At 39.3% G+C, this 22011-nt stretch overlaps 14 protein-coding genes across 14 annotated transcripts; 8 read left to right on the forward strand and 6 right to left on the reverse strand.

Annotated features, from left to right (window-relative positions):
- Positions 1-117: 117 nt before the first annotated feature.
- MEX67 (Mex67p) lies at positions 118-1890 on the forward strand (the record flags this gene model as incomplete). Its single annotated transcript, XM_022818976.1, has 1 exon — positions 118-1890. One exon carries the CDS (start codon positions 118-120, stop codon positions 1888-1890), a length of 1773 nt encoding a protein of 590 aa, XP_022675588.1.
- Positions 1891-2238: 348 nt separating this feature from the next.
- OSW1 (Osw1p) lies at positions 2239-2889 on the forward strand (the record flags this gene model as incomplete). Its single annotated transcript, XM_022818977.1, has 1 exon — positions 2239-2889. The coding sequence occupies one exon, from the start codon at positions 2239-2241 to the stop codon at positions 2887-2889; it is 651 nt and encodes a 216-aa protein (XP_022675589.1).
- Positions 2890-3006: 117 nt separating this feature from the next.
- On the reverse strand, positions 3007-3465 carry DAP1 (Dap1p; the record flags this gene model as incomplete). Its single annotated transcript, XM_022818978.1, has 1 exon — positions 3007-3465. One exon carries the CDS (start codon positions 3463-3465, stop codon positions 3007-3009), a length of 459 nt encoding a protein of 152 aa, XP_022675590.1.
- Positions 3466-4003: 538 nt separating this feature from the next.
- TRE2 (putative zinc metalloprotease TRE2) lies at positions 4004-6376 on the reverse strand (the record flags this gene model as incomplete). The annotated part of the gene is made up of 1 exon (XM_022818979.1): positions 4004-6376. One exon carries the CDS (start codon positions 6374-6376, stop codon positions 4004-4006), a length of 2373 nt encoding a protein of 790 aa, XP_022675591.1.
- Positions 6377-6754: 378 nt separating this feature from the next.
- Positions 6755-8104, forward strand: SPT14 (phosphatidylinositol N-acetylglucosaminyltransferase SPT14; the record flags this gene model as incomplete). Its single annotated transcript, XM_022818980.1, has 1 exon — positions 6755-8104. One exon carries the CDS (start codon positions 6755-6757, stop codon positions 8102-8104), a length of 1350 nt encoding a protein of 449 aa, XP_022675592.1.
- A 48-nt stretch (positions 8105-8152) lies between these two features.
- NIP100 (Nip100p) lies at positions 8153-10642 on the reverse strand (the record flags this gene model as incomplete). Its single annotated transcript, XM_022818981.1, has 1 exon — positions 8153-10642. One exon carries the CDS (start codon positions 10640-10642, stop codon positions 8153-8155), a length of 2490 nt encoding a protein of 829 aa, XP_022675593.1.
- A 313-nt stretch (positions 10643-10955) lies between these two features.
- On the forward strand, positions 10956-11459 carry CDC31 (centrin; the record flags this gene model as incomplete). The annotated part of the gene is made up of 1 exon (XM_022818982.1): positions 10956-11459. One exon carries the CDS (start codon positions 10956-10958, stop codon positions 11457-11459), a length of 504 nt encoding a protein of 167 aa, XP_022675594.1.
- A 456-nt stretch (positions 11460-11915) lies between these two features.
- Positions 11916-12806, forward strand: MRPL40 (mitochondrial 54S ribosomal protein uL24m; the record flags this gene model as incomplete). The annotated part of the gene is made up of 1 exon (XM_022818983.1): positions 11916-12806. One exon carries the CDS (start codon positions 11916-11918, stop codon positions 12804-12806), a length of 891 nt encoding a protein of 296 aa, XP_022675595.1.
- A 377-nt stretch (positions 12807-13183) lies between these two features.
- On the forward strand, positions 13184-14110 carry HNT3 (DNA 5'-adenosine monophosphate hydrolase; the record flags this gene model as incomplete). The annotated part of the gene is made up of 1 exon (XM_022818984.1): positions 13184-14110. One exon carries the CDS (start codon positions 13184-13186, stop codon positions 14108-14110), a length of 927 nt encoding a protein of 308 aa, XP_022675596.1.
- A 131-nt stretch (positions 14111-14241) lies between these two features.
- RPT4 (proteasome regulatory particle base subunit RPT4) lies at positions 14242-15555 on the reverse strand (the record flags this gene model as incomplete). Its single annotated transcript, XM_022818986.1, has 1 exon — positions 14242-15555. The coding sequence occupies one exon, from the start codon at positions 15553-15555 to the stop codon at positions 14242-14244; it is 1314 nt and encodes a 437-aa protein (XP_022675597.1).
- Positions 15556-15964: 409 nt separating this feature from the next.
- On the forward strand, positions 15965-17497 carry GCD1 (translation initiation factor eIF2B subunit gamma; the record flags this gene model as incomplete). The annotated part of the gene is made up of 1 exon (XM_022818987.1): positions 15965-17497. The coding sequence occupies one exon, from the start codon at positions 15965-15967 to the stop codon at positions 17495-17497; it is 1533 nt and encodes a 510-aa protein (XP_022675598.1).
- A 281-nt stretch (positions 17498-17778) lies between these two features.
- On the reverse strand, positions 17779-19131 carry COX10 (protoheme IX farnesyltransferase; the record flags this gene model as incomplete). The annotated part of the gene is made up of 1 exon (XM_022818988.1): positions 17779-19131. The coding sequence occupies one exon, from the start codon at positions 19129-19131 to the stop codon at positions 17779-17781; it is 1353 nt and encodes a 450-aa protein (XP_022675599.1).
- Positions 19132-19560: 429 nt separating this feature from the next.
- RPN8 (proteasome regulatory particle lid subunit RPN8) lies at positions 19561-20568 on the reverse strand (the record flags this gene model as incomplete). The annotated part of the gene is made up of 1 exon (XM_022818989.1): positions 19561-20568. One exon carries the CDS (start codon positions 20566-20568, stop codon positions 19561-19563), a length of 1008 nt encoding a protein of 335 aa, XP_022675600.1.
- Positions 20569-20832: 264 nt separating this feature from the next.
- GPN2 (GTPase GPN2) lies at positions 20833-21876 on the forward strand (the record flags this gene model as incomplete). Its single annotated transcript, XM_022818990.1, has 1 exon — positions 20833-21876. The coding sequence occupies one exon, from the start codon at positions 20833-20835 to the stop codon at positions 21874-21876; it is 1044 nt and encodes a 347-aa protein (XP_022675601.1).
- Between the last annotated feature and the right edge of the window lie 135 nt (positions 21877-22011).

The raw sequence follows: 22011 nt of genomic DNA on the forward strand, positions 1-22011 counted from the left end.
AGGTGTAAAACTGTCATTGCTTTTCGAGTCGTAACTAATTGATTCGTGTGCGGAGTCACTGCGACTTGATTGATTCTGCTACAAAATTTTCACACTTCTTTTTGGTCATCGCACACAATGCAAGTTAATGGGTTCAGCAATATGAACCAGATTGGTGCGCTAGCACAGCAGAACCACATGGATAATTTAGTTGGTGTCAATATTCGTGGATGGACGAACGCTACTCAGCAGGACTTGCTCAACTTTATTTCGAGAAAGACCCGTATATCGGTGCGGAATTCGGTTGTGCAAGGCGACACGATTGTCGGGTATGTGACCCCACAGGAAGCAGACCAATTGGTGAAGTTTAGCGGGTACCGTTTTGCAGGAAACACGCTCAAAATCCAAAAGGCTGGTGGTGCTGGTGGTAATGTCAGCACTAACGATACGATTACTGTCCTTCGTAATGTTTTAATGAGGAGGTACAATGCTCAAACTAAGATGTTGGACTTGGGGAACTTATTCAATGACCCGGAGTTGGTCCAGCGTGGAATGGCACCTAAAAATGTGAATACCCAGTCGAAAATGTTCCCGGCCATGATGAAAGTGGCATCTAAAGAACCAAACATGGTGGTTGAGTCGATAAATCTTTCGGATAACAACTTGAGGGACGTCAATGGTGTTACGACCTTGGCCCAAACTTTTCCACGCTTGAAAAATCTGTGTCTTGCAAATAATAATATCAGCCGTTTTCATTCACTGGAGGCTTGGAAGAACAAATTCAAAGACTTACGAGAGTTACTCATGATGAACAACCCGATCACATCAGATCGCTTGTACCGTACAGAGATGCTAAGAATCTTCCCCAAATTGGTCATACTAGATAATGTTGTTGTTCGTGATGAGCAAAAGCTTCTTTCCATCTATAGTTTGCCCACGCAACAGACCCAGTTCTTTTTTGAGGACAGTGGTTTGGCTTCTTCTTCAACAGATTTTGTCACTAATTTCTTGAATTTATGGGACACTAATAGAATGCAGCTAATGGGTCTTTACACGCCACAATCCCAGTTCTCAATAAGTGTGGACTCTTCTGTTCCAGCTGCTACTGTTCCTAATGCCCAAACCACTCCAACCTTCGGTTATTACTTGCCATTTTCAAGAAATATCTCTAAAATTTCAAGTGATAAGACAATTCAGGAAAGAATATTCATGGGACCAGAGGCTATCTACGAGACTTTTAGGTCCCTCCCAGTTAGTAAACATTTCTTGCAGGAACAACCTCAAGCTTACTCTGTGCAAGCTTGGACTTTCCCACAAGTTAATGGCTTTGTAATTACCCTTCACGGTCATTTCGACGAAACTGCTAAACCAGAGATGGATAAAAACAAAACCCAACAAAATTCATCGTCTTCAAGAGGTAGAAGATACAACCACGGATTCATGTCTAGTGCCAATACCAAACTTTCGCAAAAGTCCTTTGATAGAACGATGGTTTTGGTTCCAAACCCCAACGGTAGCGTTATTATTGCGTCCGATGCTCTAACTATTAGACCATATTGTGATGGAGCTTGGTCAAATCCCGTTTCACCTCCAGCTACTGTACAACCACCGATGGTGCAGCCGCAACAGCAACAGCAACCACAACAGCAACAGCAACCAATTAATATACCTTTAACACAAACACCGCCAAATACAGGAGCTCTGGGCACGACAACTTTACAATTGCCACCGGAAGTGCAAGCGAAACTGTCGCCTATACAGCTAGAGCTTCTTCAGAAATTGCATGTCGAAACGAAGCTTAACGCAGAATATACTTACATGTTAGCTGAACAAAGTATGTGGAACTACGATAGTGCCATGCAAGGCTTCAGAAACAGTGTCAACAACTTGCCTAGAGAAGCTTTCGTCTAAAATGGGGGTCACCTTACCAAAAAAAAACTCTTATATATAGTTAAACAATACAAATTGTCACTGTCATCAACTCTCTGTCATGTTATAATATTGTCCGCTGTTATGGCACTTTTTTGTCTTACCTTTGTCGTCACAAAATAATAAATATAACAAGATATATAAGACATGCATAAATGTTAATATAGAGTAATCACTATACCATTTTATACACATTTCGAATAACTCCTTTGTGTTTACATTTCTATGTTAGTTTGAGTTAAAGCATTAACCAAAAATTAACTACTGAAATATCGAACGCCGAGATTCAATATCTCCAGTATAACTAAACTAAGAGTGACATTTTAAGAGATGAGATCCATACCAGAACCAAGACAGACGAGATTTAATCGCATCCGCAGACTATTGCACAAAGCGCATAATTGTCTCACGATGAAGAGATTCAAAAGAAGATATAACGTCCACAAAATAAAGAAGGGGTCTAGGGTTGCCAATCTGAGATCAGCAGTTCCTTTAGACCATATTGCAAATATTCCAACAGGAATGACACACAAATCCAGCAATATAAAGCCATTGCTTCTTGTTTCATTTAACAAAGGTCGGCAACATTCCCCAAAAGTTAGGATGCTAGAAAATAATGGGCGCTTAAGGTCATGGGTAAGCGGTAGAAAATTCACTTTAAAAAAGATTGTAAATAATGCTACCATTGAGCGTGATCCAAATATGGCTGATATTCATACCGTTAGGCGAGATGTCGCTAATCATGCTGACCTAAAGGTTAATTATTCACAGCAGGGAATCGTTAAATCCGTTGACATTCCATGCTGCTACACGGAAGACCCTAAGTTAATTAACATAGGGCAAGAACATACTCTACGAATCCGGGATTACCCATCTTTGAACCCGAACCAGACAATGAGAAGCACCGTTAGACCAATGCATAAACAAGAACCTCTCTCTAAAATCTTCTTTCAAGATATGCTGGAAACAGTAAGCTCCTGAAAAGGTTTATACGACAAAAGCCTTTGGCTCTAAATACGTAAAATAATAATCTACAAAATCATAAATAAAATAGCAAAGCGTACTCACTATATATGTGTGGGATATCAACTCTATATTTCAGTTGTTGACACCTGGTTCTGGTACCAAAGTACCTATGCAAGGATACTTCTTCTCGAAGTGAGACACCCATCCATCTAATGCGGCTTGCTCTTGTTCCGAAAGATCTTGGAGAGTGTCCATAGGCTCATCCCAGTGCTTTAAAGTGTCCAAATCAAAGGAGTTCGTTGCAAGACCCCTGGAAGCATCGTGTCCTGCGAAGTTCGAGTATGGTCCACTTGGCCCGTAGAATTGTCTACCTTGGGTACAATCGTACACTTTACCCTTAACAGCTATGAAGATCTTTTCATCATCGTGTCCATTGAACTTGTACAAAGTTCTAGGATAGAACTTACCTTCTACAATAGGCTTGTTGTCCTGGTTGTTGTCCCCATTATTTCCGTTACTACCTTGGGTTAACCCTGTAGGATCTTCGGAAGTCTTAACACCACCTGTCAAAAAGTTCTTGATAAATGACATTGCTCGTATTGATTTATTGGAGTCTTACTTTCTTCAATGGTTTATCTTGTTGATCACAAGCTTAATGATATTTGTAATTGGTATTGAAAACTCCTAAATCTAGCGGCTGTAGGTTATATATATCGCTGTGGAGTAAACTTCCAGCTTTTTTTTTTTTTTTTGTAATTTCGTACAGCTTTTCAAGTTTAAAGGATCTCTTAAACGAAATCATGTCACAAGCATTTTTTCGCTTTTATTCTATAGAAAGGGCGAAAGCTGTAAATGTTGGATTTCAACAAAAAGATGAGCTTAGAGTTGTTAGGCGTTTATCGGACTAGGCTTCCTTCGTTACATTCTTGTCTCTAGCATGAATGCTTTGTATTGCACTTGTATATGGACTTATATTTGTATATGTATACAGAGAAAGAAAGAGAAGTGAATACAAAGGATGGTATTGTTAACGACGAATGCTAAATACTGAATTTACAGGAATAATCAAATGGTATGCTTGTTTGTTAGCCATTTTTAATTTTTTTTAGTTTTATAATATTTCTCTCACTTAAAAGGTGTTCGAAGTTTCATCCATAAATGATTGGGCTGATGACACAAGCAGATTTCCAACATTGTTGATTTGTTTTTGAGCTTCATCCCAGTTCTTTTCCGTAATCGCATCCCTAACACCGGGGAAAGACCAGGAGTCGTGTCCCCCCTCTTGAGTCCATAGGGTAGGTCCAAAGATGACATTTTTATAGAAATGTCTGTCTGGAAGACCATTAGGATGGCATTGTCTTTTCATTATGTTCATTAGTTTTTTGTTCCATGTCCACCTGTGTACCGAAACTAAAGAGGGCTCCACTCCTTCGTCTTCCATCATGACGATATTGTTCCATGTGTGAACCCACACGTTCCATTCATTCCCAATCTTCTTCCAATCCTCTAACCCTTGAACCATAGAAGAATAATCTAATTGAGGCCCACCTTGTTTTTGAAGATCTTGGAATAAATGCTCCATATTCATCACGTAGTCCTTCACATTAAAAGGCAACAGAGGTTCGTCAATTAATCTTAGAGTCATTTCGTAGACATAAGTTAACGTTTCTGCCACTAGGTCCCAGCTGCCTTCTGTTTCCTTCATCATATCAGACCAGTTTTTGAAATCATCTGCACAGGTTGCTATCGGAGCATCCTTTTTCAACACAAAAGGTACACCCATAACCACCGTTGGAATCCCGTTGGCCAAATATGGAGTCCAGTCTCCATATTGTTCCACATTTCTAACACGAACATCAAATTTCTTGGAGTCCTGGAAGAAAGAATGTAATAATGCGGTAGCTTGAATATCAAGCGTTTTTCCTGCCTTGGGATCGACACCAAGCTGTGAGATATCTAAAAATGTGTATACCTCACCTTTCAATTGATTTGTTTCGGTTTCCATAAGTTCTGAAGCCCCAAAATTGTTGTATTGAGATCCATCATAAGAGACAAAATAAACATTTCTTAATGGTTTCCAGTCGTATTTATACTTCGTTTGTTGGAAAAGCTGTAGTAATGCCATTAGAGATGCAGTACCAAAGTTTGGATACAATGCACCTTTACATGCAGAGTCACGACTGGCAGCAATTATAATAGCTTTATCGCTCTGTTCCTTACCTTCAATCTTACCTAATATATTCCAACTTGGATGCATTATTTTCTCAGCATTTGAGATTTTCAAAGTACACTTAACCTCATTAGCATTTCCACTATACCATAAATCATCAAAAGCAATGTTATTGGGTCCAATATTTTGGCTCAACAGAGACTTTAACTTTAATCCTTGGTTATATGAAATTGGAATTGTAGGGATATGTGGTATTAGTTTAGAGTCGCTCAAGTGAATCTTTTTAGGGAGGAGACTGCTCCACCCTGGAGAAAGAGCATCGCCAGTCCCATATTGCGGAATACCAGCAGATAACTTTTGAATCACGTCGCCGTCATCACCGAATGGTTTTGATATAAATATGATACCTTTGATGCCATATTTTTCGGCCAATAGTATTTGCTCACTTGGTAATGATCCATACTTCATAGCGAGAATAGTGTTTTCAGTGATTAAACCAGCATCTTTTAGTGCTTGCATTTCAGCTTTGGTTCCATAGTTAGCGTATATTAGATTAGCATCTTCAACGTTGCCATTACTACTTAAAGGATTGAAATTCTCTTTGGATAAACGGAATGATTGAGCTTTATTGTCAGCACTGCTGGTCACAATAAGCTCTGATTGGTTTGGAAAATTCATATAGCCTTGGAAAGCAATCTCCTTCATTAGCTTGAGTCCATTATTTCTGAAGGACTCCTTAATATAATTGGTAATAGCATAATCACCTTTAGTGCCAGCTAAATGAGGCATGCTACTCAAGTACTCCATGTCTTCTTCCAATTTTGCATAATCAATTGACCTGCTTGCATAATATATTAGCTGGTTCTTATCCGAAAACATTCCGATGGTTGCTGTGCTCTTGCTGTTTGGCATTAATCCGCTCAAGATAACCGTATATACTATAATCGACATGAACAAAATGTAGACAAATCTACGAAGAATCAACGGATTCCCTAATTTGCTCAAATACAAGTCCACCTTCGCTGAAGCCATTTCGTACAACTGTACCAGCGGATCAACAACGTTGTTTTTCATAGGGTATATGAAGCTGTCTTCAATTCTAGTTTTCAACTGCCGGAAACGACTAAATGAATGCAACTGCTCGTCATTATCTACACCAAATTCCATGGGAAGAATATCCGGACGATCAGCTTCATTATACTCTGGTGGATTCGCAGGAAGAAGTGCCTCATCTACCCCTTGAGGCTCTGGGGTGTCTAATGACAAATTAGATGGAACTTCATCAGCCTCATCCTGGCCAACATTATGGTATCTACCTTGCCCGCGTGCCATTATTTCAGTTATCGAAAGATCTTAGCACCTTTCTCAAACCCACAGCTGTAGATATATTTATCAGAATCGCCTTCTGATATAGCTCTTGTGTCTTTTTTTCCCTTTCAACATCATTATCCGAAACAATAGTTTCTTATTATACACTTCAAATATATTTCATTACTATTTTATTTACACACTATTTTTGTAGAGACAGTGATTTCGAACAAAGGTTTAAATAGTAATATGGAGGTGCAACAAGATGGTAAATGATGGATATAACGGGAGAATAGATCGCATGGAATCAAGTTGTGTACATCTTAGTTAGTGTATGGGTTAGATTTTAGGTCAATTGTAAAAGTCTCTGATATTCCGAGGGTGCTTATAGATGTTTTCACGATGAGTAAAGAACAAGAAAAGTACAATGTAGCAATGGTTTGTGATTTCTTCTACCCTCAACTAGGCGGAGTAGAGTTCCATATTTATCATTTATCACAGAAATTATTAGAGTTGGGTCATAATGTTGTTGTCTTTACGCATGCGTATGGGGATCGCACAGGAATTCGATATTTGTCTAATGGGCTGAAAGTTTATTACATACCCTACTTGGTCCTCTATCGACAGACTACTTTCCCCACAGTACTTGGTAGTTTTCCTGTATTCAGAAATTTGCTAATTAGAGAGCAAATTAATGTGGTTCACTCTCATGGGAGCGTCTCTACTTTTGCACACGAGGCCATTTTACATGCTAACACGATGGGAATTCGCACGGTCTTCACAGACCACTCTTTGTATGGCTTTAACACATTGGGATCCATTCTAGTTAATAAGTTATTACACTTCACATTGTGTAACACTGATGCCGTTATTGCGGTATCTCACACATGTAAGGAGAATATGATACTTAGAGCGAAACTTGATCCACAGAATATATCGGTAATACCGAACGCAGTTGTCTCTAGTGACTTCACGCCTGAAGATGGGACACTTAAGGCAAGCAATACGTCTGGTAGAATCACTGTAGTTGTGATCTGTAGGTTATACACTAACAAAGGAGCTGATTTGTTGACTCATTTAATCCCCAGAATTTGTTCTGATTGCAAGACAGTTGATTTTATTATTGCAGGTGATGGACCTAAGTTCATCGCTTTCCAACAAATGATAGAAAACAATAGATTACAGGATCGTGTAGAACTATTGGGAGCTTTAAGACATGAGGATGTTAGAGATGTGATGTGTCGGGGAGATATATATTTACATGCAAGTTTAACCGAAGCGTTCGGAACGGTTTTGGTTGAGGCTGCCTCTTGTGGTCTTTTGATTGTGACTACATCAGTTGGAGGTATACCCGAAGTTCTTCCCGAATATATGACAGTATATGCTGAACAGACGTCGGTTTCTAGTTTAATTGAAGCTTTAAATAAAGCTATAAGTCTGATGCGAAGTAAGAAAGTCGACACCTCGAGGTTTCATGGCGATATAGCGCAGATGTACGATTGGATGAATGTTGCAGAAAGAACCGTAAACGTGTACCATAGGATATCCAAACAAGACCCAATGAGGAAGAACTGGGCAGTTATGGTTAAAAGATTCTATGGGCAAGAGGGAAGTTGGGCTAGGATGCTTTATGTCCTTTGTGCTGTGGTAGAATATATCATATTCTATATCATGGAACTCATTTATCCAGCTAAAAAGATAGAGAGAGCTGTTAAGTGGAAGCATGTAATCACAAATGATTCCAAAAAGTAAACCTGCAATAGTAAGCGCATTTGTCTAATAGCTGATACTGTCATGATATTAATATGTAGTACTATTTAGCATGCCTCGGATATATGCAAAAGATGACTCGAGATTTTCGTTCAGAGATACCAACCTGTGCCTTTGTATGGTAACGGATTTTGTTTCAAGTTGGTTATTCGAAAGATCTATACAGTACGACATAACGTTTGCCAAATTATTGAAGTCTTGGAATAAAACTTTTGTTGAAGACTGTAAGTTTCGTTCCAACGGAGACATTGTCCACTCAAGGGATGATTTTTTCTCTCGCAAAATAACAACTCTACGAAGTTCGGCAATTTCTGATAGTAAAGCAGCTCTGTCAAAACTTTCTTTCTGCTCTTGTAGCTTCTGTATAGACGGTGTAACAATTAAATTGTTTTGGTCGTATTTTTCATTACGAACTTTTAACAAGAATTGTTGATGCTCTTCATTTATATTTGAAAGCTCTTCTTGAAGATTCAATATTTTCGCCTTCGCAACGGCCAATTCGTTCTTTAGATCAGAAATTGTCAATTCCATCTCTTCGTTTCTAGCAAATTTAGAGTCGAAAACTTTAATTTTGAGTTGTAGCTCTTCAATTAGCTGATCTTTTTCCATCATAGTATGTTGCAAATAATTTATCTGCTCTTGGAACTCCTTTGAGTTAGAAGTATTCTCTTTATTGTCCGTCTCCTTTTCATAGGCGGTCATATTGATACTTAAGCTTTCAAGATTTTGCTTAAACTTATTGAGGTTATCATCCTCATTTTTCAAGTGTAACACCATTTGAACAAATTGCAAATACATTGGATGTAAATTCGTATCCGCCAAAACATCACCTTCGAATTCTTCATACTCTTTTAGTTTTTTTGCACAATATTTATGTATATCCTGAAATTGTGAGTATTGAAGTCTTACCTTTTCGTGATCATGTTCGTCAATTTTAAGATCGTAAGATAGGAGTGAATCTATAAATCCATTAATAAATTCATTGATAGCTGCAAAAATAACTTTTGGGTTTGATATATTCATATTTGGCTCTTGAATAGTTTCAATATTGAGACCAAGTGGTTTGTTTTCCTTCACACATTTAACAAATGCATTGATGTCAAGTTTTTTGTCACAAAGTGTTGTGTCTATATCGAAGTGAATCAACCAATAGTAATATATTAACACAAGTTGTGTCTTACAAGCTTCAATTGGGTCTTGGGTTATTTTAAAATCTTCCTCGCAAATGTATTTGATCTGAGACAGTCTATCAATTTTTTCATCAAATTTCACATAGCTCAGTTTATGTGCAGATACGCCGCTTTCGAACTCTAATTCTCTATTTTGAAATTTCAATGCAGCTATTTCCGCTTGTAATTTTTCAATATCAGATGATACTGCTGTTGCTGAATGATTTGGTAAAGGAGATTCAGTCCCTTTATGCATAGATTTTAATTCTTGGATTAACGTTTCATTCTCATTTTTTAAGGAGGATATTAACGCTTCGTCGTTTGATAGATTGTCTTGGAGGGTATGGATCTGTAAGTTTAGCTCTTTTTCTATCTCTTTGTAAAGGGTTTCTAACTCTTCATCTTCCGAACGTTTTTGTTTGATAGAATCCAATTCCTGCTTCAATGACTCAACCTCAGATGCTAATATATGATTTTCAGTTGTTAAAGATTCTATAATAAGGCTTGAATTTCCACTAGCTTCGAATTGTTGTTGTAAATCCTCTAGAGAAATTTTAGATTCTGATAGGTTCTTTTCGAGAGTTTCTATAGTAGATATATATTCCTGTGTTTGTGCCCCCAGTGTATCATTTAATTTCTGTAAATCTTCGCATTGACTTTGCATTTTACTAAGGTCTAACTGTAGCTTACTTAATGCGACGGCCATTAATTTACTCTGCTTCAATAAAGTGCCTGAGTCCAGAGAATCCAGTTCTTCCAGATTCAAGTCTGAGTCTGCAGCACGTCTCATCAGCACTTCTTCTTTATATTGGTTGAGTTCCTTCAATGCCTCTTCATGAGCCGATGCCAATTGTTCCAGCTCTGAAAGCAGTATATCGTTTCTTTGTTCGGCATCATCTCTCTCCAATGTCAATTTTTCTAACTGATTCTCTAGGAGATACATCCTTGACTGCTCCGCTGTGGCTTTAGAAACCTGTTCCTCTAGGGTTTTGCACTGAGTTCGCATTGACAACAGTTTATCCTCCAATTTCCCAATTATCTTTTTTAGTCGAGCAGTATCGGTGGAAGCAGAAGCTGAAGAAGGTGGTGATGGTGTTGATGATGACATTGGATATAGTTTCCTTACCTCTTCATATTTACTGAAAATACCGAACATAGCACCCTTTTTATCATCAGCTAGTTCGAAATACCTCACCCCTTGCACACTACCGTCATTCTTGCCCACAGGATCATCTAGTTCAACTCCGATCCAAACACCGGTTGCGAACTCTGTTTCTCCGATGAATCGCACAGTACCTGACAAATTTCGTACCAATACCCTATCACCAATTTGTATACCGACTTCATTCATCTTAGGGTGAGGATGCTAAGATTTCTGAGCAAATGATGCACCAGAAAGATTGCCCTCATTGGGTCCATCTTACAACTGCACTTTAAGAAGAAGTGAAAAGGCGTGTAAAATCTATCATGTATCCTTTATATTTCATGATTAAACAATCAACAAATAAATAAATAAATAAATAAATAAATATAAATCATGACAAAAATATAGGTAAAAGAAGAACACAAGAAGTTAGGCAATTGACAAAAGAGTAATTGAGTTTGGTTCCTCCAGAAGCATCTCATCGAAAACACACAACAGAAAATATCCATATCCATACACAATGAACAACAGAAGGCCTAGTGGGCGCGTGGCGAAAACCGTGGACAAGTCAACTCTTCAAAAGGAGCTCTTAGAAGAACAGAAACAGGAAATATACGAGGCGTTCTCGTTGTTCGACATGAACAACGACGGCTATCTAGACTACCACGAATTCAAAGTAGCACTAAGGGCCTTGGGCTTCGAACTCAGCAAAGGAGATATACTAGAACTCATCGACAGATACGACGCAGATGGTCGTCGGTTAATACAATACGAAGACTTCTACTTAGTAGTGGGAGAAAAGATCCTACAGAGAGACCCACTAGACGAAATAAAACGCGCATTCAGACTCTTCGATGACGATAACACAGGGAAAATATCCTTGAAGAACTTAAAGCGCGTAGCGCACGAATTGGGCGAGAACCTAACAGACGAAGAACTTCGTGCCATGATTGACGAATTCGATCTCGACGACGATGGCGAAATAAACGAAGACGAGTTCATCGCCATATGTACGGATAACTAAAGGAGTATATTATCCCCACTTCCCCTCCCTCCTGCAAACTCCAAAATGTATGTAACCTAAAAGCATTATTTTTCTGTATCCATATAAACCCATTCATCGGTAACATTATATTACGCTAACATATATAGATCCACACAGCTAGCAGCTAGCTTACACCAACAATATTTTTTTAATTGTGTATCACGTGATATCAATGATCTGCCTGGCATCGATTATGTTTATTTTTTTCAATTTTGTTCTGAAAAATTTTGCAAGAAGCCAAAAGATGGATTTCATAGGTTTAAAGAGCATTGAAGGATGCACACAGCACAGTATAGTTGATTGATTGATTGATTGATTGAGTGCGTGAGTGGTGTGAGGAACTGCGAGTTGAGAAAGTCTGGATTGGGATTGGATATTATCGGGCGCTCTGTATTTTTGTGGTATTTTGAATAAGAGAGAAGTAAGTGTTAAGCGATGTCTACATATAAGCATATCTCTAAGGCAGGTGCGCGTTTCTTGGAGCAAGTCAAGATGAAGGACTCTAACATTGCCAAGATGTTCAACAAGTTTGAAAGGAGTACTATGCCACAATTTTTGAGTTCGCCTTTGGAAAGAGTTGATGAATCTGAGAAGTTTACCACCGAGAGAGAATGGAAGTTCATGCCTGGAGACCGGGTTGTGATACTAAATGGTGAGTTCAAGGGGAATGTGTGTGCGATCACGCAGCATGATAGACATACGAACGGGTATATACTGGATGAGAATGGACCAACCAAGACTGTGCCGGTTCCCAAGCAGTTTTGGCAAGCCGGTCAGAACAGCCATATGGTGAGTTTCCCTGTTCCTGTGAGCCAAAAAGATATTAAGTTGGTTGCTGACATCGACGATCCCAGCAGACCGGGTGTCTCAAAGACCGTTGCCATCCGTGACATTGAGTTCAGTGGTTCCTATTACGATGCTGATTACAAGAAGATGATGCCATACAGAGTAGTTGTAGGCGATAATAAGATGGTTGTTCCATGGCCTAAGCCAGAGTTCAAACCTGACGGTGTCCTGGCCACCCGTTCCGAAATTGCTCGTCAGCAAACTTTCTGGGTGGAAAGCGCAATTAAGAATCCTATCCCTGAAGCTGCCTTCCTAACAATAAGAAATCCTAAGTCTAAATACAGAAGAGGCGTGTTGACCGCCAAGGAAATCTCAAGATTGGTGGCTCCAAAGATGCCTCTAACGGAAGAGAAGAAGCAATACATACAGCAAAAGAAGGAGCTATCTGGCCTACCCAAACGTAAGCTAACCGATGAAGATAAGGAGGCCATTGGTTCTAAGATTTACCAGCATTTCGTAAAGTCATTTGGAGCCCAATGAGTGTGGTTGAATACATTAATTACATAACAATACACACAGACAGACCGCGAAAGAGGTAAAAAAGTAAAACAAAAAAAAATAAAATAGAGCAAAGATGAGCAAGGCGATGATAGTAAGTAGTAAAGAAGGAAACGTTCGTTATATTATGTAACAATACTCCCTTCGCATGCCCCCACTTCGTGTATATAGTTCCAGAATTGATTCCTCTCACCTAGAGATTTTTTTTGGTTTTCTTCATAATCCACCTTAATTGCTATGTAAATATATTCTTTAAAAACCACCATATATCTCTGAAGTTTAAAAGACAATATACTCTTGCACTTCCCATCACAGTGGGTTTATGTTCTTTGGTATTTGCTCAATTACATTGGTAAACTATGCAAGGGGATAATTCTGAAGCAATATATGTAATTGAGTGGGAAGATGACGGACAGGGACCCAGTGGGGTAGTTATAGACGGGACTCAATATGGTACACATCTATTTAAGGATCCATCTAGCAAGGATAAAAAGCTAGTTAGTTGCAAGCATTGCTTGAAACAATTCGAAAATGTAGATACTAGATCAATTGTACTTCACATGAATAGAATTCATCCACAAGTTCGTAGAGATATGACGTATGAGGAATACATGAGACTATTTAAGCCATCATTAATGAAACATGCACATGGAATAGAAAAAAATATGGAGAAATCATTTGCAATAGACCTTCGAAAATATGTGCTATGCCCAGAGAATTATCAAGAGGTTCTATATTATGACGAGACAGCTACCATTATATATGACAAATTTCCTAAATCTGAGGTCCACTTATTGGTATTACCTAGAAACTATCGGGTTAGCAATTCTCATCCTACACTAATAAGTTCAGAAACGAAAGCTAAACTAGAATGGCATATCGAATGGGTTAAGCAATTCATATGGAAACAGTTCACTAAACGATACAAGATTACACAAACTGATCTAAGTAAAGAAAGGTTCTTGCAGGAATTCATTCAATATGGGGTACATAGTGTTCCTTCAATGGCAAATACGCATATTCATATGATGACCAGGGATTTCCACAGTGAAAGATTGAAGAACAAAAAGCATTTCAACTCATTTAATTCCCCATTTTTTATCCATTGGGACAAATTGCCTATGACCAAAGATTTATCTGATAAAGAGATTAATGATAGATATATTAAGAACTATGATATGATATGCCCATACTGTAGCTCTAACTTTAAAAATCAATTCTCCAAATTGAAGGTACATCTAGCGGAGGAGTTTTCTAAGAGGTTTGTAACCAACGTAGAAAAATGAATAACATCATTGAAAATAATTATAACTTTGATCTTCTTGAGTGAATGGGACTGATTACTGATCATAAATACTCTAGGATATATTTACTTATATGATTTTGACTCATTATAGATGTCTATATCGTTACTATATCATAGCTTTTGGTATTCTAGCTTACCTTCAAGTTTCTTTACTTCAGCGACCTTTCTAACAGCCTTCATTAAATCATCTTGGTTGATGTAGTCACGGTCGTCTCTGATAGCAAAGAACCCAGCTTCTGTGATACAATTACGAATATCAGCACCGTTGAAACCATCACTCATCTTGACTGCTGCTTCAAAGTCGAACTCTCCGGCCTTCTTGACTTTAGATGTATGGATCTTGAAAATTTCTAATCTACCAGCTTCATTTGGTAAACTAATTTCGATCTTTCTATCCAATCTACCGGGTCTTAGCAATGCAGGGTCTAGTGTGTCTGGTCTATTGGTAGCCATGATGACTTTTGTCTGTCCTAAATTGTCGAAACCATCCATTTGAGTTAACAATTCCATTAATGTACGTTGAATTTCACGATCTGCGGAAGTACCCTCACTAAATCTCCGACCACCGATAGCATCAATTTCATCCATAAAAATGATACATGGTTCATGCTCCTTTGCATAAGCAAACATTTCTCTGATAATACGGGCAGATTCACCGATATATTTGTCCACGATACCTGATGCTGGAGAAAAAATGAAATTGGCACCAATTGTGGCAGCCACAGCTTTAGCCAATAAAGTTTTACCAGTACCAGGAGGACCATAAAGTAGCACACCTTTTGGTGGCTTGATCCCGACTCTTTCGAAGATTTCTGGGTTCTTAAGCGGTAATTCAATAACTTCTCTCAATTCTCTAATTTGCTCCGTTAGACCACCGATACCATCAAATGAAATTTCTCCTTGCTCGAAAGTAGTCATATTGTACACCAATGGGTCTGTCTCTCTAGGCAAAATTCTCATAATCGTTAGCGTTGTGATATCGAGAGTTACTCTTACACCCTTTTTTAATTTAGAGCGATCTACCGAGTTCCTAACACCCACTATGTAGCGAGGACCTGATGACGCCTTAACAATATACTTTTCCTCCGAAAGCTCTTTCATCACTTCACCAATTAATTGACCAATCGATTGAAGTGCCTTGATATCTTGTTCTGTTCTCTCATACTCCGCTTCCAACACTCGTATCGTTTCCCTACGTTGTTTCAACATATCGTCGTAACGTCTGTGCTCCATAAGTCTCTTCTTGAAATGCTGCATTGCCTTTTCCTTGGCCGCCTGTTCTGGATCTACAGGTTCAGGAGCTGGAGCTTCAGCTCCCGTCGATTCACCGCCAGTTGCTTGAGCACCATTGGTATTCTCGCCAGCATTAGTTTGGCCACTTTCTTCTTCCATGGCCGCCAATAAAGGGTCTTGTTCTTCTGACATCGTGTTTGCTTTATTTAATGGGTCTCTTGACTAACTTCCACCTAATTATGTTTCCCTCGGTCAAATGATAACTAAAGTTTACTATCCACCCTTAGTACCCTTCACAAGTCTTGCCAATCTCTCTTTTACAATCCCGTCAATGGTGTAGCATGCACACTTAATGGTGGCAAAATCTGTAAATACACCTTTAAAGATTCACAGTAGTATCACTTTACACGATTTTGAAATTTTCAGGAAACAAAGCTTTACTGATCCAGTGATACATTTTAACATAAATTTTTGAATAATAGCTAGCAAGAGATGAGTAAGATGATGAGGAGAAAGAATTTATTTGTTTGAATGGTTTACAAGGAGAGTGTATTGGCGTCGTTATTGTCAGCTACACAATTTGGATATAACGGTGTGCACAATGGGCTTTCAGGCATTTGTATTTTGCGGGCGTGGTGCGAAGTTAACACCATTTACCAATGTGCGTGGTGACACAGGTGAGCCAAAGGCTTTACTTCCTGTAGCTAATAGACCTATGATTGAATTCGTTTTGGACTGGTGTGAGCAGGCACAATTCCTTGAAGTGAACTTAGTTATTGATATTGCTGACGTGGAGGAGTTGGAGGCGCAGTTGAAGAAGTACCGTGAGATTAGGGAACACTACTACGGATTGCTAGCTCAAAGTGTGGGAAACAATAACTCGCATTATTTGAGGAAACCGGCTCCAATTAACCTCATTGGGTCGAAATGCGAAAATACTGGTGATTGTTTGAAGACTGAGCTTCTTGATAGGATAACTGGTGACTTTGTGTTGCTGCCCTGTGATTTCATCACTGATATTCCACCGCAAGTGTTTTTGGATCAGTATCTAAATAAAGATCCTGAGAATTTGGCTATGGCTGTGTACTATAATAACGGATTCGAAAATATTGACAAAAAGCACTTGAAGCAATTTTTGACAGTTTATTCAGACAATTTGGACTCTATCAGCAAGCCAGTATTGCTAGACGTGTATTCGAAAGAAGATGTAGACAAAACGAAGTATTTGCAAATTAGATCCCAGATGCTTTGGAGATACCCTAACTCTACAGTGTCAACCAAACTCCTAAACTCGTTCATATACTTCTGCTCTTATGAGTTGAAAACATTGTTGAAGGACGCACCTAATACTACATCTTCTGATAGTGTGGCAGCAGGTAAAAGAGAAGCGGAAACAGAAAAGGACTCCAAAAAGGAGGAAACAGAATCGGAGGCTCTCAACAAATTGACTAAAACTTTCCACAGCACAGGTTTCTTGAAAAAGAAAAACGAACTAATCAGAGATCCAATTAACTGTAACAAATCTTTGGCTAAAGTATTTAGAGATTTGTCAAGACGTTCGTGGCAACATGTTAAACCAAGAGAAACCGTTGGGATCTTCGTACTACCAGATATTGGTCTTTTCATCAGATCCAATAGTTTGAGTGCCTACATGGAAGCAAACAGATTTGTATTAAAGATTAAGCAAAGTGCTATTCACCAACGTACCACGGATGGTTCCTCTGCTATCGGTGCCGATTCTGTTGTTGGAAATAACTGTTCCATTCTGGAGAAAACTAACATTAAACGTTCAGTTCTAGGTAACAACTGTAAGGTGGGTAAAAGGTGCCGTATTGTGGGGTGCGTTATTCTTGATGGTGTAGAGATTGAAGACGAGACTCATTTAGAAAATGTAATTATTGGCAGAAATGCGAAGATTGGCAAGAAATCTAAATTAACTAACTGTTACGTTGAAGGGTCGTACGTCGTTAACGAAAAATCTACTATCAAGGGTGAGACATTGACAAACATATACATAGGTGATGAATACAGCGCTTCTTCTTTGGAGTCTGAATCTTCTGGTTCAGAATCTGAATACACAGATGAATATTATGACGATGAAGATTTCGTGGACGACGGACTCTTTGATCACTAATTCAATCTGAATGAACAGCATTAATGATTCACTCTATATCTGCATATATGTATGTATATATAATGAGAAAGAAGGGAATACATATATACCAATAGTTTTAAGTACTTGTATAATAGTAATTATAGAACGAAACTTCAAAATTTTAGCGCAGAGTTTGTGTCAAGATATTTTGTAATCATATTGATATTTAAATACGCGTTTAGATATTTACATGATAATTTCATATATACATATATACATATATATAGTTCAAAGAATTTTGTGAGTAGTTAAATGTAATATTATGGTTTTAAAGATTTCTTATCTTCTTCGAATAGCCAATCCCAACGACCCTTTTTATGCAAAATGGCTAAGATTAAAACCGCCGGTAAATGTAAAACACTCACCCAAAATGTTTTCCTAGCATAAACGTTTGCTAAAGCTAAACCTTTATTGAACTCTGTTTTGTTATTGTAAACAGTTTTCGAATAATTACGTTTTTGTTGTAGGTAGAATTTGAGGGCCCAGAAAGACATCCATGTATTAACAACGGCAGAATCCAATTGATAGTACCAATCCGTGATGTTGAAATAGGATAGCCCAAAACAGAGTGGAAACATCAAGAGAGAGTATCGCAGGGCCACACGGGCATTTAGTTTGGGATTTTTCCACGCTGTCATCACATATCCTGCATTCTTGTATTCGTTTCTAATGTTATGACTTAATGTGTTGAAATGTGGGAATTGCCAGGCATACAACAATCCGGCAAGACACCAAGCGCCAGGGTGGGTTAAAGGTGATGAGGCAGCCCAACCCATAAGAGGTGGAATAGCACCTACCAAAGCACCTACCCACGTGTTGATAATATGTTTTCTTTTTAAGGATGTGTATAACCAAGCGTATAATGCGATGTTGGAGGCACCCAAAAATGCAACGGTTGGGTTGACACCAAGTCCAAGGATTGAGACACCCAGAGAACCTGCTGCTGCTGCGAATTTAAAGGCTTGTTGTGGTGACACTACTCCCCTCACTACAGGTCTTGCCTGGGTTCTGATCATTTGGCGGTCAAAATCTGGTTCTCGTCCCATATTTATGGCATTAGCGGATGCTGAGCAAAGAGTAGTGCCTACGGTTAGAGATAGCAATTGTAAAACAGTAGCTGGGTATGGTGATAAAGCATAAGAGCAAATCGCACTTAGCATAACCAACACAGTAAGTCTTGGTTTAGATAACTGTAGATAAGGTTCGATGTATTGTTTCTTGAATAGCTGGTTCGAATCCGCTTGAGAACCCCTCACTTTTTTCCTCTCTTGTTTATCCACTAGCTTCACATCAAAAGGTATATTCTGTGTTGCTGTTTTCGAATTTGCAGGTGAGTCATTCTCTGGAGTGGTATCGTTGCATCTCAAAGCTTTCAACGTGACATCTTTCAGTTTATCGGTGTCCGTTTCACGTTTTCTTGCTAATAAATTGGCAGTAAACTCGATTGGAGCAGTATTTATATGGACATGTTCCTCCTCAGATGGCTCATTGTTACTCCTAAGAGCAAATGACCTGCGCTGTAAACCATATTTAGGCCCCAATGTAACCAATATCACGCTCGGTAATCTCGGACTAAACCTCTTCAGCATCACAGGATGCAGTATTAGTGACATAGCTGGCCTCCCAAAACTCTTCCTAATCTAGGAAACAAACACCGCTAAAACTCAAGGCCACTTAAATCCCGAATAGTGCTTCCCAACCCAGAATTATCGACGTATGGAAAATGCTCCTTCTCTTATTATTTTTTTTATTTCCTATTTCTTGTTTGAACGTAAATGTTCCAACTTCCTTCACTATTATTATTATTATAATACCATAATTCTTAAAATTTTCTTGTAATGGGATGAAAAACGTTACATGTTGGAAGCGGAAAGGGCTATGAAGAAGAGCCAAGGTTACGAAAGGGCGTCAAATGCGGTGAGTTTTTTTCTAACTGCAAAGGGTTTGGGGGGTTAACCCTTAATTATAAATGGACATTTGCTATGAGTATATATCTAAGGTTCAGAAATTAGCTGTAAGATTCTATTTCAATTTAATTAATTTTAATTCTTAGTAGATACAGACTTTGATTCTTCAGTAACAGTAGACGCATTGTTTGATTCATCTTTTTTATCAAAGTTGATGTTAGAGTGCTTTTCCATCAACTTCTTATTTTGGATTTTGTTTTCGATCAAGTTATCGAACGCAACGATGGCTCTCACCAAGTTACTTATGTAGATGATCATTAATTCGTCGTTGGTTTTCACCGTTAGAGCCTTTTCCAGGTTGTTACTGACGTTGTCGAGAACATGCTGTTGTTCGCCTACCATTTCATCCTTTTCTGGTGTTCCAAGGTTGGGTAGTAGATTGAAGATGTCCTGGAGTTTTCCCAATATAGTGTGGTTGACTGGTAGTTCGTTGTCGGCGACTTTTTGCAAGTACGCCACTATATCCCTAAGTTTCCCCTGGAGACCCTTGAGAGACTTCAACTGGTTTGTGAGCTTGATCGAGAGCCCTGCAGCAGCCTGGTCACGCACATCCTTCAATAGATGCTCTACACCAATTTCCTCCGCTTCGTCGGCTTCAACAGTGCTAGGTATATGCATGAAAGTCCTCTCAGTAGAAGTACCATCGTCCTTGATCTGCTCCACTGCTACGTAAGCATTCGTGGGCAACCCAATATCTTCTTGTTTGACATCGATGATCAAAAGCACAGGGTTATTATTACTACAGTACTTCTTGAACATTTCGTTAATCTTGAGATCTGAAGCCCTTAATTTGCCTCCGCTATGGTACCATCCAATAAGCTTTTCCTTCGCATTGATCTTCTTGCACATTTCATTCATGTTCTCAATGTAATTGTGGTCCAAAAACCACACGTCTGGGTTCTTCTCGTCTTCCTCAAATGGTAGCGCAAACGAATTGGTCACAGTAACAACCCCTGTAGAGCTGTCTCCCAATATAACACCTAAACATCTCTTGTTATCCGGGGTATTTGTACGTTGATGGTGGTCCAAAACAGACAACAACACCAATGGTGCAACTATCACTTGTTCGTATGGTCCTGGCATATCTGCTCTCGATCTATTACGCGGCTTCGCTTTCTGTCTTCTTCAATACCTTTTTTTGCCACTAATCCTCTAGTTGGTAGATAGACTTCACAATTTTAGATATTCGTTACGTTTTTCTGGCCTTCTTGAGAAAAAAAATGGAAAACTGTCTGTGTATATAATAACATTATAATGCTGACATTTCGATGAGATGAGCAGAAGAAATCTAAGGATTGCGTAGCATAGCGCAGCATAACATAGCATAGAATAAGACAAGTTTTCAATATGCCATTTGGACAAATTGTTATTGGGCCTCCTGGTTCTGGAAAATCGACGTATTGCAACGGATGCACTCAATTTTTCAATGCGATAGGTAGACACGTTCAGGTTGTGAATATGGATCCAGCGAACGACCGGCTGCCGTATCCGTGTTCGGTAGATATTCGTGACTATATAACCTTGGAGGAGATTATGTCTGAGCAACATTTGGGGCCCAACGGCGGCTTGATGTATGCGATAGAGTCGTTGAATGAGTCTATTGATTTGTTTGTGCTTCAGATCAAATCGCTAGTGCAAGAGGAAAAGGCTTACTTGGTCTTCGATTGTCCGGGCCAGGTCGAGCTTTTCACACACCACTCGGCGCTTTTCCACATTTTCAAGCGTCTGGAGAAGGAGTTGGACCTCCGTTTGTGCGTTGTCAACTTGGTGGACTGTTTCTACATCACTTCTCCGTCACAATACGTATCGATCCTCTTGCTCGCGCTCAGATCAATGTTGATGATGGACCTCCCACACATCAACGTGTTCTCCAAGATCGACATGCTCAAGGGCTACGGCGAGCTCCCCTTCAGATTGGACTATTACACAGAGGTGCAGGAACTAGAGTACCTGCAGCCGTTTGTCGAGAAAGAGGGCTCCGGATTTTTGGGCAAACGCTACTCCCGTCTCACAGAAACAATCAGCGAGATGGTCTCGGACTTCAACTTGGTTTCCTTCGAAGTCTTGGCTGTCGACGACAAGCAGTCCATGATTAACTTGCAAAGTGTCATCGACAAGGCCAACGGCTACATATTCGGTGCCAGCGAAGTGGGCGGCGATACCGTGTGGGCCGAGGCCAGCAGACAAGGCGCTGCCCTCGTCAACTACGACGTCCACGACAGGTGGATCGAGAACAAGGATCTCTACGATAAGCTTGAACAAGAAGCACGTGACCAGCTGCTCAAAGAACAGCAGATGCAAAATAAGGAAGTCGACGTTGACGAAAATGACGAATGGGAATCTGCTCTAAGAGAATGGGAGGAGAAGCAAGGTACTAACTATGTCAGGTAGCTAATAGATAGGGTAAGGTAGGGATGAGTAAATCGCTAGTGACCACTATTACTATTGCCGGTTCCCGGGGCCCCACGATCTACAGCTTCCGCTGCTTATGCGTCGTTTTCCTCCTGCATTTTAATTTTTTTGCTG

The sequence above is a fragment of the Kluyveromyces marxianus genome, chromosome 3 (assembly GCF_001417885.1).
Source record: "Kluyveromyces marxianus DMKU3-1042 DNA, complete genome, chromosome 3".
NCBI lineage: Eukaryota > Fungi > Ascomycota > Saccharomycetes > Saccharomycetales > Saccharomycetaceae > Kluyveromyces > Kluyveromyces marxianus.